This window comes from Calliphora vicina, chromosome 4 (assembly GCF_958450345.1).
Source record: "Calliphora vicina chromosome 4, idCalVici1.1, whole genome shotgun sequence".
NCBI classification, from domain to species: Eukaryota; Metazoa; Arthropoda; class Insecta; order Diptera; family Calliphoridae; genus Calliphora; species Calliphora vicina.
In genome coordinates this window covers 44,883,938-44,901,273 of record NC_088783.1, presented here as the reverse complement: position 1 = coordinate 44,901,273, position 17,336 = coordinate 44,883,938, and the positions used below count along the sequence as shown (strand labels likewise).

The 17,336-nt window shown below is 29.2% G+C and overlaps 1 protein-coding gene across 1 annotated transcript; it reads left to right on the top strand.

The window, feature by feature from the left end:
* The first annotated feature begins 1,300 nt into the window (after positions 1-1,300).
* Positions 1,301-16,250, top strand: LOC135958390 (transient receptor potential cation channel protein painless-like). Its single transcript, XM_065509293.1, has 3 exons — positions 1,301-1,333; positions 13,557-13,739; positions 13,800-16,250. Exons 1-3 carry the CDS (start codon positions 1,301-1,303, stop codon positions 16,248-16,250), a joined length of 2,667 nt encoding a protein of 888 aa, XP_065365365.1.
* The last annotated feature ends 1,086 nt before the right edge of the window (positions 16,251-17,336 follow it).

Here is a 17,336-nt window from a genome sequence, read left to right as displayed (position 1 = left end):
TCCTATTGATTAAAATATTTTAAAATCTATTCATTATATATTGAATAAAATACAACTTATTGTTACTAAAATACAAATAATATTAGTATAATTTTATCAATGTTTATTCAAAACTTTTAAGTATAATATATTTAATATCGTATTCTATTTAAATCAAATAATATTTATTGCTTTATATTCTAAATAGATATATATTAATTAGTATCCTATTTTGAATAATATAGAATGATTTCAATATAAATTTATTTTTTCAAATATAACTAAAATTCAAAAATAATTAAGTTTTTGGAAATATTTTGAATAAAAATATTCACAATTTACAGCTATGTATATGATACATGGAATGAAAATGTTCTGACAGCTCTTTGTATAAAGTGGCCATATCATCATTATTATCCCTATCAGATCAACTATGAATGAATCATCGACACTACATGGAAATTCATATAATTTTGGCGCATTTTGAACTAATCACTATACATATTGCTATTTTTATATGGTTCTTCATAAAAAGCAGTTTTAGTTTTTAGTTAATACCAATATCAGCTGGATATTTAAATAAATACTGGGTGTTTGACTTAAAAATGTGGGATTTTTTAAAATTTGTAGCTTTATTTTCTAACATTCATACAATATAAATTTATTCAAAGTACTGATCATTGTAAGCTATGACTTTTCCCAGCTTTCTGGCAACATATGGATTCCGAGCCAGAAGAACAGCTTATCTTTCGAGGCCAAGAACGAATCACGCCAAAGAGAATCGTATCTGCATCGATCGGAACAATTAGTAGTCGGACGGAGAACAGTCTGGACCTTAAAGCGGGTGAGGCAAAACTTCTTTTATAGTGTTCAAGCACCATTTAGGACATGGAAAGTCTTTCAAGGTCTCTTAACTTCAGTTCGTATGGTATTAAATTGCCTCGCTTTCGGATGCTCGCAAATGTTTTGAAATTGCTGATTTAGTAGCTCCCATTGATTTTGAAAGCTCCTATTAAGTTTTACAAGAATATTTATGGAGTAATTCCTTCAATTCTTGGTCTTCAAACTTTTTTGGCTGCCCTGGACTATCTTTGTCTTCCCTGACAAAACCATCTCTTCTGAACTGAACAAACTATTTCCCGAACGATGAAATCGATGAAACATATTTACCATAAGCTTCGATGAGCAATAGGTGTTCCTAATATTATTAATTTACGATTCACGTGATTGTATCAATCATATATATGGTTACAATAAACAAGTATATGTTTGTGAAAACAATATTATGATGAATCATTATATAATATGTTTTTCTCAGATTATGATATTCATAGGCCGAGAGCAACAGAATATGGTAAGTCCTTCACCATAAATATGGTTGTCACAAACATATACTTGTTTAAAGTAAAAATATAACCATATTATGGTTACTACAATCATATAAATAGTTACTGTGACTATAATATTGTTAAAAAACATGTAAAAATATTGAAATAGTTACAGAAAACATGCACAACTATATTTTTTCTCTGCGTGTATGACGCTTTGTTGGTACAAAATTCGACAGTTTCAAATTCCTCACTCTTAAGTCATACAGTCAATAATTTTTCAATTTCGATCAAGTGTTGTGGTCCCACGATCAACATTTCAACAAGATCGTAGCATCTGATCAATGTTTAGAATCTGCTTTTTTTGTAAAATGAATAATGAAATTTAACTATTATTTTTGGTTGAACACTTTAAACTTTTTCAATTCAGAAAATTTGTTCTTGAGTTTTTTCTACCAAAATCATTGTATTCATTTCAGTTAAAAAGTATGCAATTACTTCGACCCATATGCATAAAACACTTTTACTTGCTTCCTTTGCCCAATACTCTATTTTTTCGTTTAAAGGAAATCGCTAACAAAGTTCTTACTTTTAACAAAGAAAAATTATATAAATTTCCTCAAAAATGAGAGAAAAAGAAAAAAAAATTTAAACGAAAGCGAACTTTTGATAAATTTGGCCGAAAATTGTATAAGTTTTGCACAGTTGCTGGTAAATTCTTGTTCCTTGTTTGGTTCTGTTCTTTTTGCAAAGGAATTAACTTAAATTATTGTAAAAAGTGCAGGCTGACTTCATTTTTTTCTTTCGTGATAATTTGCACTGCAAAAATAAGGCAAAATAAAAAGAATGAAAAAACATGAAGCACAAAAGGACATTAAAGGAATATTAAGGTGTAAATTACTTTAATGTTTGCTTTAAGGTTCTGTTTCTTGGAAATTATGATTGAAAAGAAAAAAAAAATAGTAGTGCCTGCAAATGAAGTTATTATGAAATTATTATATTTTTAAGTTTTATTTAAAAAAACTAAAATTTTTTTAGCATTTACGGCTAATTAGCTTAGAAAAATGTTTCAAATTTGTAGGACTTTTAATGCTGTAACAAGACAACATCAGCTGTTACTTCAAATGACAAATGAACAAACTCTACGATATTATTGGCTGATAATGCAGAAATACATTGGAACTGGCTGAAAAAAGCCCAGAATTAAATTTTCCTAAAATTTCCTATTTATCGTCAAATTTTCATATTTGCTATTCATAGTAAATTTTCCCAAAATTTTTATATTTATAGTAAATTTTCTTAAAATTAGCTATTAATACTTGTAGTAAAATTTGTTTAAAATCTGGTATTTATTTTCCAAAAATTTTTTTTATAACAAAACTGAGTTTTTGCATTAAAAAAACAAATTTTGTCCATTTTGGCCGTTGCATTAATATTGGATGAGCACTATTTCGATATCAACCATTCGGTTATTTCTTTATACAAGTATGTCCTGTATTATTGGTGTCATAAATTGAAGAAGTCATGGATATATGGGGGATTTCATATCAAGTGAACCAACTTTTGAAATCGATGTCTTCAGATCGAGATGAAATTTGCACCAAGGTTAGTTCTATTGGATATTATTTCAGAGTTACAAAATATTTATTTTGATAGATATCCCACTCGCATCCCTCTAGGAAAATATCTAAGCTTTCTTTTGAGCACAAAATTAAAAAAATAGTATATTTTAAAAAAAGTCAAAAAAGTTTTTGATTTCGAAAAAAAAATTTCAATTTTTTTTTTTTTTTGAAAGATTGAAGAAATGTAGCTATCTAAACTATTTGGGACCGATTTTGCTAAGAACAATAGGTAATAAGTTACATGGATGAGAAAAAAACACATGCTTTGCCAAAATGTCAAATTTTGAACCCCTCTAACTCAGAGTGTTCTCCACCGATCTTGTGGAAAAATTGTTTCTGAGTTACTATCCAATAGAACTAACTTGGTGCAAATTTCATCCCGATCGGAAGACATCGATTTCACTTGACATGAAATCTCCTATATGTTTATGAACTAAACGCATATCGAGGGCTTATACTCAAACTCCTCTATCTTTGATTTTCACGAAAATTACTTTTTGATGGTAAAATCTTCAATAAAACAGCCCTCATCTATGGTGTGAATTTTATAAGAAAAATTTTTTTTTGCTATTTTATTTGCATTTTTCTTATTTCTCTATCTTATACAAATATTTTTTGGAAATAATTTCTTCTATCGAACTTCAAAAAAATTTACAAAAGCAAAATAAAACGTTTTTTCTATAATTTTTGTTTAATATTGTATTATTAGACGCTATCTTAAATAAATCAATTTATCTTAAATAAATGACGTTAAAAACTAACAGATGACATAAGTGAAATCAAAATAATTAATTTTTATTAAAGTGCAAAAACCCTCTATCTGATAATTCATACATACACTTTTAATATTTTGAGAAGCAAAACCCTCTATCTATCATACGCGAAAAAAACAGTTTTTGGCTCTGCTGCTTATTTGTGTTTTTCAAGATAGAGGGCTTTGAATATAGGCCCTCTATATCACAAGTGGATATTTGGAATATATTGTATGTTTTTGCAACATTTGAATAATTGTGGTCAAGACACTATAAATACTAGGGCATTCGAATTATTCGATTTTTCTCTTGTTCGAATAAAACGAATAATTCGAATAAGAGATTTTAACTTGTTCGAATAATTCGATCACACGTTTAAAATTAATCGAATTATTTGATTAATTTTTTTTTTATAAAAGTAAAGAATGAAGTTTGATGTCGGTTTTTTTAATATTTTATGGTTAAAGAAAAAGAAAAAATAACGTTAAAGTTAACAATTTAAGTATTGATAATGTTAAAAAACATTCGAAAACAAAGTCCATCTTTAAATTTTCAACAGAAATATTCTGATCAGATTAACTCCCGAACAATCTACAAAACAATTGACTAGCAAAACCTTTAGTTTCCGTTTTGGAGCTATGCTATTTGAGCTAGTTGGACATGATCCTGAATTCAAATACAACATAAACCTATTAAGAACTTTTTTATGTCGTCCATTAATTCGGGTTTAAAATTGTGCAACTAATTCTTTAGTTAATTAATTATTCACTATTTCTAAATTATTTGTAACAAATTGATGTATAATAATCAAGCTCTACCAACGTTGCCGAATCTTTGCTTAATAAAGTGGTCTTGGAGAATTACACAATAAAGGGAATCTGTCTAAAGTTTGATATCATTGTCAGTGATCGTGGCTAATTTGAAGTCAGGCAGTTCATGACTGTTCGCATTTACAAATACGCAAAAAGTTTATTACCATATTAGACAAATATGTATGTTAAACGATGTTCAAAATCATTTATAAGTGTCATTTCCCAATATCACTTTCGACGACCGTTTCAAAATCACATTCTCCAACACATTCAACTCCACTTTAATCTAAGTGAAAATGTTGATTATTAATTGCGATTCTTCTAATATTTCGCCAGCTAAATAACAAATATTTTATTCCGTACCTTTTATTTTCATTGGTTCAAGTCCTAAGTTAAAAATTTTGAAAGATTTGTTTTTAGAATTGTAACATCTTGCAGTAATATTTATATATTTATAGAAGGAGCTATCGGAACACTCATCTACAGTGATCGAAAGCCCCTTTGTCTTTAGTTATTTGTCGAGTTTCAGAAACAATACAATTTTGTAAGTCATTATTACTTATTTAAATTTGAAATTATGAAAAATTTTATGCAATTTAATAAATTTAAATATATGGGGCATTTCATGTCAAGTGAACCAACTTTTGAAATCGATGTCTTCCGATCGGGATGAAATTTGCACCAAGGTTAGCTCTATTGGATAGTAACTCAGACACAATTTTTCAACAACATCGGTCGAGAACTCTCTGAGTTATAGGGGGTAAAATTTTGACAATTTGGTCAAACAGGGGTTTTTTCTTATCCATGTAACTTATTACCTATTGTTCTTAGCAAAATGTGTCCCAAATAGTATAGATAGCTATTTCTTCGATCTTTCGAAAAAAAATATTTAAAAAAAAAAATAAAAAATTTTTAATATTTTTTTTCCGAAATCAAAAACTTTTTTGACTTTTTTTTAAAATGGGTCCTTTTTTTTTATTAAAATAAAGTTTAAATATTTTCCTTGAACACCTACTTGGTCGCTTAGTGGGATGCGAGTGGGATATCTATCAAAATAAATATTTTGTAACTCAAAACATAAAATTTTTGACTTTTTTTGCAAAATCAAAAACTTTGTTGACTTTTTTTTTTTCAAAATGGACCCTTTTTTAATCTTTTTTTTTAGGTCAAACAAAAGCTTAGATATTATCCTTGAAGACCCTTTTGGTCGCTTAGTGGGATGCGAGTGGGATATCTATCAAAATAAATATTTTTTAACTCAAGACTTACAATTTTTGATATCCCACTCGTATCCCACTAAGGGACCTAAAATATCTTAAAGGAATGGACCTAAGCTTTCTTTTGACTAAAAAAAAATTTTTAAAAAAGGGCCCATTTTGAAAAAAAATTCGAATTTGCAAAAATAAAGTCAATAATTGAATGTCTTGAGTTACAACATTTTTATTTTAATAGATATCCTACTCACATCTTCCTATGTGACAAAATAGGTCTTAAAGGAAAAGACCTAAGCTTTCTTTTGAGCAAAAAAAATTTTTAAAAAAAAGTCCCATATTGGAAAAAATTTCGATTTTGCAAAAAAAAAATAAAAAATTGTTACAAAACATTTATTTTGATAGATATCCCACTCGCATCCCACTAAGGGACTAAAAATATCTTAAAGGAATGGACCTAAGCTTTCTTTTGACTACAAAAAAAATTTAAAAAAAGGCCCATTTGGAAAAAAAATCGTATTTGCAAAAAAAAAAGTCAAAAATTGTAAGTCTTGAGTTAAAAAATATTTATTTTGATAGATATCCCACTCGCATCCCACTAAGCGACCAAAAGGGTCTTCAAGGATAATATGTAAGCTTTTGTTTGACCTAAAAAAAAAGATTAAAAAAGGGTCCATTTTGAAAAAAAAAAGTCAACAAAGTTTTTGATTTTGCAAAAAAAGTCAAAAATTTTATGTTTTGAGTTACAAAATATTTATTTTGATAGATATCCCACTAAGCGACCAAGTAGGCGTTCAAGGAAAATATCTAAACTTTATTTAAAGAAAAAAAAAAAAGGACCCATTTTAAAAAAAAGTCAAAAAAGTTTTTGATTTCGGAAAAAAAATATTAAAAATTTTTTATTTTTTTTTTTAAATATTTTTTTTCGAAAGATCGAAGAAATAGCTATCTATACTATTTGGGACACATTTTGCTAAGAACAATAGGTAATAAGTTACATGGATAAGAAAAAACCCCTGTTTGACCAAATTGTCAAAATTTTACCCCCTATAACTCAGAGAGTTCTCGACCGATGTTGTTGAAAAATTGTGTCTGAGTTACTATCCAATAGAGCTAACCTTGGTGCAAATTTCATCCCGATCGGAAGACATCGATTTCAAAAGTTGGTTCACTTGACATGAAATGCCCCATATATGAACATATATTCGTTTTATTCGATTATTCTACATAAAATCGTTCGAATTATTCGTTATTCGAAAATGGCCATTTTTAAATTGTTCGAATAATTATTCGTAAAAATTATTCGATTAATCCAACGATCATTAGTCGAATAATTACCCTAATAAATACCTAATACATTTTTAGTAAATATTTTAAAATAATATTTGCAATATTTTTAAGTATTATTTAATTTCAACATTCCAACGTTATTTCAGCTATAGAGAAATACTTGTTGCTATTAAAACTTAAGTTTATTATTTATGTAGTGGTACATGTAGATATAACATTAAACAAAAAATTCAATATCTAAGAGATAATAAAGAAAATAAAATACACTTTTTCCACACTGTTATAAATAGATTTCCATAAAATATAACTACCACCCACACTCGCTCCACGAAATTTTTGTAGGAATTATATTGACAAACATTTACATCTAACTAAAATGCGCACGTCCTGTAAAATTCGACGAGATTATAATTCTCTTAAATAATCCTATATGGGAATCAAAATTGTATTGCCTGTTGGTTTATACAGCAAAAACTTAAACCATTATTGTATTGAAAAAATAAAAAAATGCTATAATGAATTGTTGATTGTAGAACATTTGTGACAATAAGTTATTGCAATTAGTAACATTTTATAAAGAACTTACATATTTCAGTTTCCACAGTTTACACTGATAAGTTTTATAGGACTATAGAATTGAATGTTATTGAAATTAACAGGTGAGTGGTATTTAAATAAATATATTTGTAAACGGAACTAATTTTTACTATTTGGAATATGAAACTATCATGGTAATAAATTTTAAAGGAATGTGAACAGAAAATTTATTACTAATCTAAAACAAGTAAGAAAGTATGGTCGGTCAAGCCCGACCATATAATACCCTACACTAAGTAAAAGAGCAAAAACATTTTTCTTTTAAAATTTCAATAATTTATATTTTTGAGTGATTTTCGGAAGTGGGCCTTATATGGGGGCTATGACTAATTATGGACCGATCACCATGAAATTAGGTCGTGTGATTTGCGTCTATATGAAAGTTTACTATGTTGAATTTTGTGAGTATACCAACATTTTTAAGCGATTTATGCACGTTAAAGTGATTTTCAGAAGCCGGTCTATATGGGAGCTATGAGTAATTATGAACCGATCGTAACAAAATTTGGTGACATGAATTTTGTATATATATAACTTATTTGGAGCGCAACTTGTGGAGATACATTTATTAAATTAAACATTTATGACCGATAAAGTCCAATTTCGGATGGACATTTGTATGTGGGCCAGGTGAAATAATGCACCGATTTCAGCCAGTTTCAATAGGCTTGGTCCTTGAGCCGAAAAAATAATATGTACCAAATTTCATCGAAATATCTTCAAAATGGCGACCTGTACTCTGCGCACAAGGTTTACATGGACAGCCAGCCAGCCGACCAGACGGAGGGACATCGTTTAGTCGACTCAGAAAGTGATTCTAAGTCGATCGGTATACTTTAAGGTGGGTGTTAGACTAATATTTCCGGGCGTTACAAACATCTGCACAAACGCATTATACCCTCCCCACTTGGTGGTGTTGGGTATAAATAGATCAACCAAACAGATTCAAAATGTTTAGAAATATAAAATCGCAATTCTAATTGAATTATGATTCCTACTATTGTAAAAATTGGTCAATTAAACCGATTTGTGTTTGTACTTAAATGTGCTTAATTGATTTTCGTTACAAAAATTAAAAAAATTAAAAAAATCGAGATAATCATTTATTCAGGCAATCCTATTGGAGTTTAATGGTAAGCAATATAGAAATTATATGGATACATGTTCTTTTTATACCCTACACCATAGTGGGGAGGTCATAAATGTTTAATTTATAAATGTATCTCCACAAATTGCGCTCCAAATAAGTTATATATATACAAAATTCATGTCACCAAATTTTGTTACGATCCGTCCATAATTAGTCAAAGCTCCCATATAGACCCGCATCCGAAAATCACTTTAACGTGCATAAATCGCTTAAAAATGTTGGTATACTCACAAAATTCAACATAGTAAACTTTCATATAGACATAAATCACACGACCTAAGTTCATGGTGATCGGTCCATAATTGGTCATAGCCCCCATATAAGTCCCACTTCCGAAAATCACTTAAAAATATAAATTATTGAAATTTTAAAAGAAAAATGTTTTTGGTCTTTTACTTAGTGTAGGGTATTATATGGTCAAGCTTGACCGACCATAATTTCTTACTTGTTTATATTTTTATATGACTTAAAATTGCAGTTGGCAGCATTCATCAGTCATTTTCGAAACTCTCTGATTACATATTTCGTAGAAAAACTCTCTGGTTCAATGTTTTATTCATTCTATTTGAAATTTATTGTTGGGGTATAAGCAAGTTCCTATACGCATTTCACTGGTTGCTTAGGCCAGATCATCAGGATCTTAATTGCTGAACTTTTCCTCCTGGAAGCGAGGTTACTATATATGAATCGTCTGTGCTAACAACACCAGGTCAACCTAATTTTAAATTCAAATCTTCAAAGAGAATGATGATAGTAGAAACTCAGAAAGGATTGTTAACTATGCGGTGGGAGATTAATTACAGCACCAAATTTTGCACCCCAAAATCATTCTGGAAACGAGGAAAGACAATTGATAAAATTTATCCAGACATTTCCCATCAGTGTGGAGATTAAAAATTAAAAGAAAAATGATGATTATCAAACCGCTTTGGGAAAAATTTAAGACCTACAATTTTATGCTAAACTGGTTGCAAAACTCGTTCGTTCCAAACTTTTATCTATTATTTCTCTTTGTTGCAGTTTATTTAATTATTTCAACTGTTGAGTTTTAGTCAAGAAAGGAGTAACATCTAGGAATTTAAAGCATTCAACTAATTTGGTCCATTTAATCAGCCGCTACATGTTTTTAGATTTTTCCCAAAATTCGGTTTATGTGTAACGAGCGAGTTTTGAATTTCACCTACTCAAGTATTAGATCACTCTAACTGAATGATTAATTAACTACAAACAAGTAAATGAATTCGGTTATGATTCGGTGTTCGTTACTGGAAAAAATAAGGAAATGGTAATATTTTTCTTACGTCTAAATAAAGTAAAATTATTTATGTAAAACAATAATTAAACTAATAAAATAGTATGGACGGCCAAGCCTGATCTTACAATACTCTACACTAAGTAAATGAGCAAAAACATTTTTCTTTTAATATTTCAATACTTTATTTTCGTGAGTGATTTTCGGAAATGGGCCTTATATGGGAGTTATGACCAATTGCCATCAAATTAGGTCATGTAATATATTTCTATGCGAAACTTATTCCTGTGACCTGTACTTAGCGCACAAGGTTTCTATGGGAGGGGTCATTTCTACAAAGTCGATACCGTCCAATTTCAGCCAAACATCGTAAAAATATAAGTGATTCAGACAAGGCTTTGAAGACTCTCAAAATTACAATTTTCTTTGTAATGGCGATCCCATGCTTATTGCTCCGGTCACGTTCTTTTTTAGCTAAACTTCGTACAGTGATCAGAAATAAATTCGTTTTAAGCTAATCTCCGTAGAATGATAATTAATTATAATAAATTGATTGTTACAAAGTTAAAATACTTTTAGAATTATAGTTCTCCAGATATTCGAAATTAATGCAATCCCGTCAATTTTCAGCCAATCTCCGTGAAATGATAAGTGAGCTCTCTGGACAAAGTTAGAAGAATCTCGTAAGTATAAATTCCGATCCGTCCCATTTTAATTGCCCAGATATTCGAAATTAATATTTACTTTATATGGGAAGTGCTACGCCCTCTAATCTCATTCCGCTAAACTCCGGACAGTATTAAGAAATTAATTCGTAAAAAGTTCAAACACTTTTACAATTATAATTCTCCAGATATTCGAAATTAAATATTTACATTGTATAGGATGTGCCACGCCCACTATTACAATACCGAACATTTTCAGAAAAACTATGCAAAATGATAAAAGAACCATTTAGACAAAGTTTGAAGAAACTTGAAATTGTAGTTCACAAAATATTTATAAATAACTATTAACTTCGTATGGGAGGTGAATCACTACCTGTTCCGATCCGTTACATTTTGCTGTGATAAGAAATTGTTTCGTATAAAGTTTTATATTAGCAGATATTATAAAATAACTATTTACATACATTTGTATATAAGGAGCCGTCGCAGAACAAAACGCACTTTTTTGTAAATTGAAAAATTTTGGGAAATTGATTTTTTCTAGAAGATTGCAACCCAAATATTATCGAAATACCAAGAAATGTATATGTAAATAAATTCTGCGGCTCCTCATACACAGAAAATAAAAAAACAACTGTAAAATGCAAAAAACAAATACATTTAAAATATTATTTTAGGCGACTTCAAATTATTAAACTCTTTTTCTTCATATTTATTTCCTACAATAACTATCAATTAAAACCGATCAAAATCAATGCTGCACAGTGATATGAGAATAAAAAAAGAGAGAAATAAATCTGTAACTTCTAAACCCTTACGCCGATTTGAATGAAATTTCACGTGTGCAAAGAGGAAGTGCAGTCGAGTATAAGTTTTGAATTTGGACATCATGAGCCCACCAGGAGCGAGACCAGGGGTTCCCAAAGTAGGACACCTCGGGAATGTTCAATTTTTAAAATGATCCTATTTCTTCGTCTGTGTTCCGATTTTAAAAAAATTACACATATGGAATCTCCTCGTTGAGCACTACATAAAACCTCGTCGTAGCAATCAATTATCTCTTATAGCTTAGGAGATATTTTTTTCAACATTTTTACCCACCCTACCCTTTTTAAGTTATCTAAAAAATTTCTAAGAGGATGTATAATGAATTTGTACTTTTTGAAAAGCTAACTTTACGTCAAATATTTTAAATGAAAATAAAATGTATACTTTTTGATACCTAGGGGACCAGGCCCATTCAAAAAATGCCTATTTTTTATGTAAAATTCAAATTTAGGGCAAAAATTCTCAAATCGCATACTCGATATCAAAATATAGTAACCTATTTTAGATAGCCCAATATGTTCTTAATCATTTTGTAAAGGGTTCCGATAACCGTGGTATGGATATTATAGCCAAAAACCGAAAAAATACAATTTTTGGAATTTTTCAATACTTTTTTGGGAATTGCGGGATTCCTGATTATAAATTTCAAAATTAGTTTTTATTTTTCCATTTTCAATAAAAAAATCTATATAAGTGTAAAATTTCATCAAAAAATATTCATAAATCAAAATTTTATTTCAATTTGAAAAATTTGTATCTATGCAAAAACTCAATAAAAAGAATTTTTTGTCATATTTTTCAAAAAAGTATTCCATGAAATTTTTAATTGGCCAAAGTTATATACATTTTTGAAAAGCAGACAAAATCCTCTATCCACTGATATATAATGGATATAATTTCAAAAATGTATATTATAACCTTGGCCAATAAAAATGACGAAGAAATAGGATCATTTTAAAAATTGAACATACCCGAGGTGTCCTACTTTGGGAATCCCTGGTCCCGCTTTTGGTTTGTTTTCTTATTTATTTACAACAACAAATTGGACAAAAACACATTGCTTTGTGTACTTTTTAGGTTGAAGGTTACATGTACACAGGGTTAATTTTGAAATAAAAAATCAACAAAGTTTTTGATTTTGCAAAAAAAGTCAAAAATTTTATGTTTTGTGTTACAAAATATTTATTTTGATAGATAACCCACTCGCATCCCACTAAGCGACCAAATAGGTTTTCAAGGAAAATATCTAATAAGAAAAATAAAAAGGCCCATTTAAAAAAAAGTCAAAAAAGTTTTTGATTTCGGAAAAAATATTACAATTTTTTTATTATTTTATTAAATATTTTTTTTCGAAAGATTGGAGAAAGAGCTATCTAAGCTATTTGGGACAAATTTTGCTAAGAACAATTGGTAATAAGTTACATGGATAAGAAAAAACAAATGCTTGACCAAAATGTAAAATTTTGACCCCCTCTAACTCAGAGAGTTCTCGGCCGATCTAGTTGAAAAATTGTATCTGAGTTACTCTCCAATAGAACTAACCTTTTCGAAAATTTAATTCCGATCGGAAGACATCAATTTCAAAAGTTGATTCACTTGACATGAAATGCCCCATATGATTGAAATTTTATGAAAGTGATTCTAAGGAGATTAATATAATTTAAGGTGCTGCACCCATAGATGGGCTTATTATATAAAGAGACCTTAAAATAAATTTTGTATTTTAAAATAGTTGAATCATTGATTAAACCAACAATTCTGACTAGCACTTCATTAAAGGTTTTATTTTTATTTTTGAAATTCCCACCACAAATTAATAATAGCAAATATCGTTGAATGCAAAATGTCGTCAAAGTTAAAAAAAATAAATAATTTCATCAGTTTAATTCCATTACTTTATTAGTCCATACATACGTTATAAAATCCTAATAATTTTTTTTTTTATTTTTAAAAATGGACATCAATACATATCTGAAGAGTATTTTTAAGAAGGACCCTCAAGTGTGATAACTATTTAGAATTATATTCTAAATTTATTGCTAATATTTATTAAAAATTTTTTGACAGATAGAACTATTGGAGGCCTTTGCGAATCATAATATTTGGGGATTTATGGACGCCTTAAGGGCTGGAGCAAATGCCTTAGAATATGATGATGAGAATTTATGTATCTTTGAAAAGGTTTTAGCAAAACCTCGTTGTTTAGCATTTGTACAAAAATGTGTGCGTTCAGGTTGTGATCCAAATCATGTGAGTATAAAATTTAGTTTATAAAATGTCCTTTAATATACATATTATGTTTTCAATTAGCTCAATAAATTCTTTAATAAACGGGCCATACATTTTGCCGTCGACTCCCAAGATCCTGGAAATTTGAAGGAGCTTTTGTCCTCGGGATTTATTCTAGTCAATGAAAAATATTTTAACTTAACTCCTCTTAACTGTTTGTGTAAAAACCTTAACAATGAAAATTACATCAATGTTACAAAATGTATAAAAATTTTACTGCGCTATAGGGCCTCCCCTAATATAGCCGATCAAGGAAACGTGACGCCACTACAATATGTGAAACAAAATCAACAACTGAATGATGTGCAAAAAAATGAAATCATACAAATATTCGAATCTCTAACCAATGTTGGTATGTTAGAAGAAAAATATTTCGCAATGAAATCAGTGGACCAGAATGCGGATCATTTAGAAATATTCAATTCCCTAAAAGATTTCCTATCATATGGTTTTATTGAACGTTTTGTTGAAATGTACATTGCATATATAGGTATTCTCAGCAATATTGAAAAGTTACAATTGTTAGTGGTATCCATAATGGACGGTGCCCATAGAGCATTCGATTTTATATTGGCCAGTGATCTGGATTATAATGGAATCACAAATTACTTTTATACTCCGATACAAATAACATGGACTAATGGCAATTGGTATTGCCTGGAAAAGCTTTTACAGCAACCCCTTATTGAAATTCAACATTACGATCACCCCTTAATAGATACTATACACAGATTAAATAATGATAACATGAATGAATATAGCAGCTATTGGAAATGTTTCGATATATTATTGGAATCAGAACAAGTCGATATTAATGAAACTGTGATGGGTAAATTCACTGCTCTCCATTATGCCGTCAAGAATCACAATAATAAGGCAGTAAAACAACTTTTAAAGAGAGGAGCTTGCATCAGTCTTGGAAAGAACTACCATGAAGTGCCTTTAAATGGCATGAGGGCCTCAGTATTGGAAGAACATTTAGATGACTGTATATCATCCACTAATCATGAGTTCGATGACAAAAACTATGAAATAATAATAGATTATAAGAATTTTGTAACTTCGAATGAAGAGAGTGTGAAACAGATGGATAATTTTTTGTTACCCATACAATTTTTAGCTAAATCCATAGAACATCAGTATTTACTGCATCATCCGGTAATAAGTACCCTCTTTTATCTCAAATGGTGTAGAGTCTCAATATTATTTTTATTCAATTGTATGTTGTACATCACTTTTACCACCGCAATGTTTACACATATTATTATGAAATTCTGTGATATTGATAATGTTTTTCTCAAAGAATTAGCTTTAGGTTATTCCAAAATTTGTCTTGTAGTGTTGATCGTAAGAGAATGTATACAATTCATAACATATCCGCGGATGTATTTAAAAACAATTTCCAATTATTTGGAAATATTTCTGATAATACTCTCAATGCAAACTTTAGATTACTTTAATCAGGATATGGACTTAATGTTGCAACGTAATATGGCGGTGGCTTGTATTCTTGTTTTGGCTTGTGGTTTATTTTTATTGGTCGGCTCTTTCCCCTTCTCTTTCATTTCCACACATTTGCTAATGTTGAAGGCTGTTTTTAAAACATTCGTCATGAGTTTTCTGTTGTACTCTTTTTTTATATTCTCATTTACTTTGTGTTTCTACATTCAATACGCTAATAAGCCTCCTATAACTAAGGAGAAGTATGAGGATGAGCAGGAGGAGGAGGAGGAAGAGAAGAAGGATGACTTCAATAGTTTCTCTATTCCGTTGGTGGCCTTTACTAAAACCATTGTGATGTTCACCGGAGAATTCGATGCTAGTAGTTTAAATCTGGACTCTTTTTATAAATATTGGCTGTTTCTCTCTTTTGTATTGTTCGCCATTATTTTGTTCAATCTACTCAATGGCCTGGCGGTAAGTGACACTCAGGTAATTAGAGATCAAGCCGAATTTAATGATATCCTCTGTCGTATTGATGCTTTATCTCGTTCTGGAATATATAATTTCCAATTTAAGTGGTATAATAAAGCATTTTCATTTTTTACAAACTATTTTTCAACTGACTTCACTAAACGTTGCAAAGTCTCTAAGTGGTTTAATAAAACATTTTCATTATTTACCAACTATTTTTTACCCGACTTCACTATCCGTGGTAAAGTCTCTATTTTTCCCAATAAAGGAAATAAAGTATTTTATCCTAAAGTCAAGACAAAATTGTATGCACCGACTATAAAGGTTATTGGAAATGATAAAGATACTATTGTGCCTCTAACAGATAGCTATGAATATGTAAACGATCATGATCATGTGTTTTGTAGGGATAAAGTGCAACAGGTTATTGATAAGAGTACGGTCACTAAAGCCATGTCAATTTTGGAAAAGAAATCTACTAAGAGCAAAGAATGTCGGATAGATGTTTTAGAAGAGAAACTAAATACAATTATAGGAATGTTGTCAAATAAAACTTAGTTCTAAGAATGTGTTTTGTATTTTAAATTTATGATTTCACTGGTTTAAATAAAGATGTTTTTCATTGAAAATTGTATTAGGAAGCAAAATTCAAAAAAAAAAAAAATGAATCAGCAATTATTTTATTAAATAAATATGTATCAACAACTTATTTAATAAAAATGTTTTAATTATACCCTACACCACTATTAGGGTACAAGGAATAATTCTCCTAAAAATGTTGGTATACACATAAAAATCAAATAAATAACTTTCATATAGACATAAATCATACAACCTAATTTCATGGTAATCGGGCCGTAATTGGTCATAGCTCACATATAAGGCCCATTTTGAAAATCATTCAAGAATATCTGTTTTTCTGTAATTGACAGCGAACGCCTTAAAAATAAAAATTTGTTTTAATTTCCTGCTTTTATATATATATATATATATATATATATATATATATATATATATGGGGGATTTCATGTCAAGTGAACCAACTTTTGAAATCGATGTCTTCCGATCGGGATGAAATTTGCACCAAGGTTAGCTCTATTGGATAGTAACTCAGACACAATTTTTCAACAACATCGGTCGAGAACTCTCTGAGTTATAGGGGGTAAAATTTTGACAATTTGGTCAAACAGGGGTTTTTTCTTATTCATGTAACTTATTACCTATTGTTCTTAGCAAAATGTGTTCCAAATAGTATAGATAGCTATTTCTTCGATCTTTCGAAAAAAAATATTTAAAAAAAAAAATAAAAAATTTTTAATATTTTTTTTTCCGAAATCAAAAACTTTTTTGATTTTTTTTTAAAATACGCTATTTTTTTTTATTTTTTTTTTTTTCTTAAAATAAAGTTTAGATATTTTCCTTGAACACCTACTTGGTCGCTTAGTGGGATGCGAGTGGGATATCTATCAAAATAAATATTTTGTAACTCAAAACATAAAATTTTTGACTTTTTTTGCAAAATCAAAAACTTTGTTGACTTTTTTTTTTCAAAATGGACCCTTTTTTAATCTTTTTTTTTAGGTCAAACAAAAGCTTAGATATTATCCTTGAAGACCCTTTTGGTCGCTTAGTGGGATGCGAGTG

What these genes read in the sequence shown, in the direction of transcription:
- LOC135958390 (XM_065509293.1), top strand. Translation starts at nt 1,301, where the DNA reads ATGATATTCATAGGCCGAGAGCAACAGAATATG. An exon ending in GCCGAGAGCAACAGAATATG is followed by an intron (nt 1,334 to 13,556) that starts GTAAGTCCTTCA and finishes ATTTTTTGACAG; the next exon opens with ATAGAACTATTGGAGGCCTT. An exon ending in CAGGTTGTGATCCAAATCAT is followed by an intron (nt 13,740 to 13,799) that starts GTGAGTATAAAA and finishes GTTTTCAATTAG; the next exon opens with CTCAATAAATTCTTTAATAA.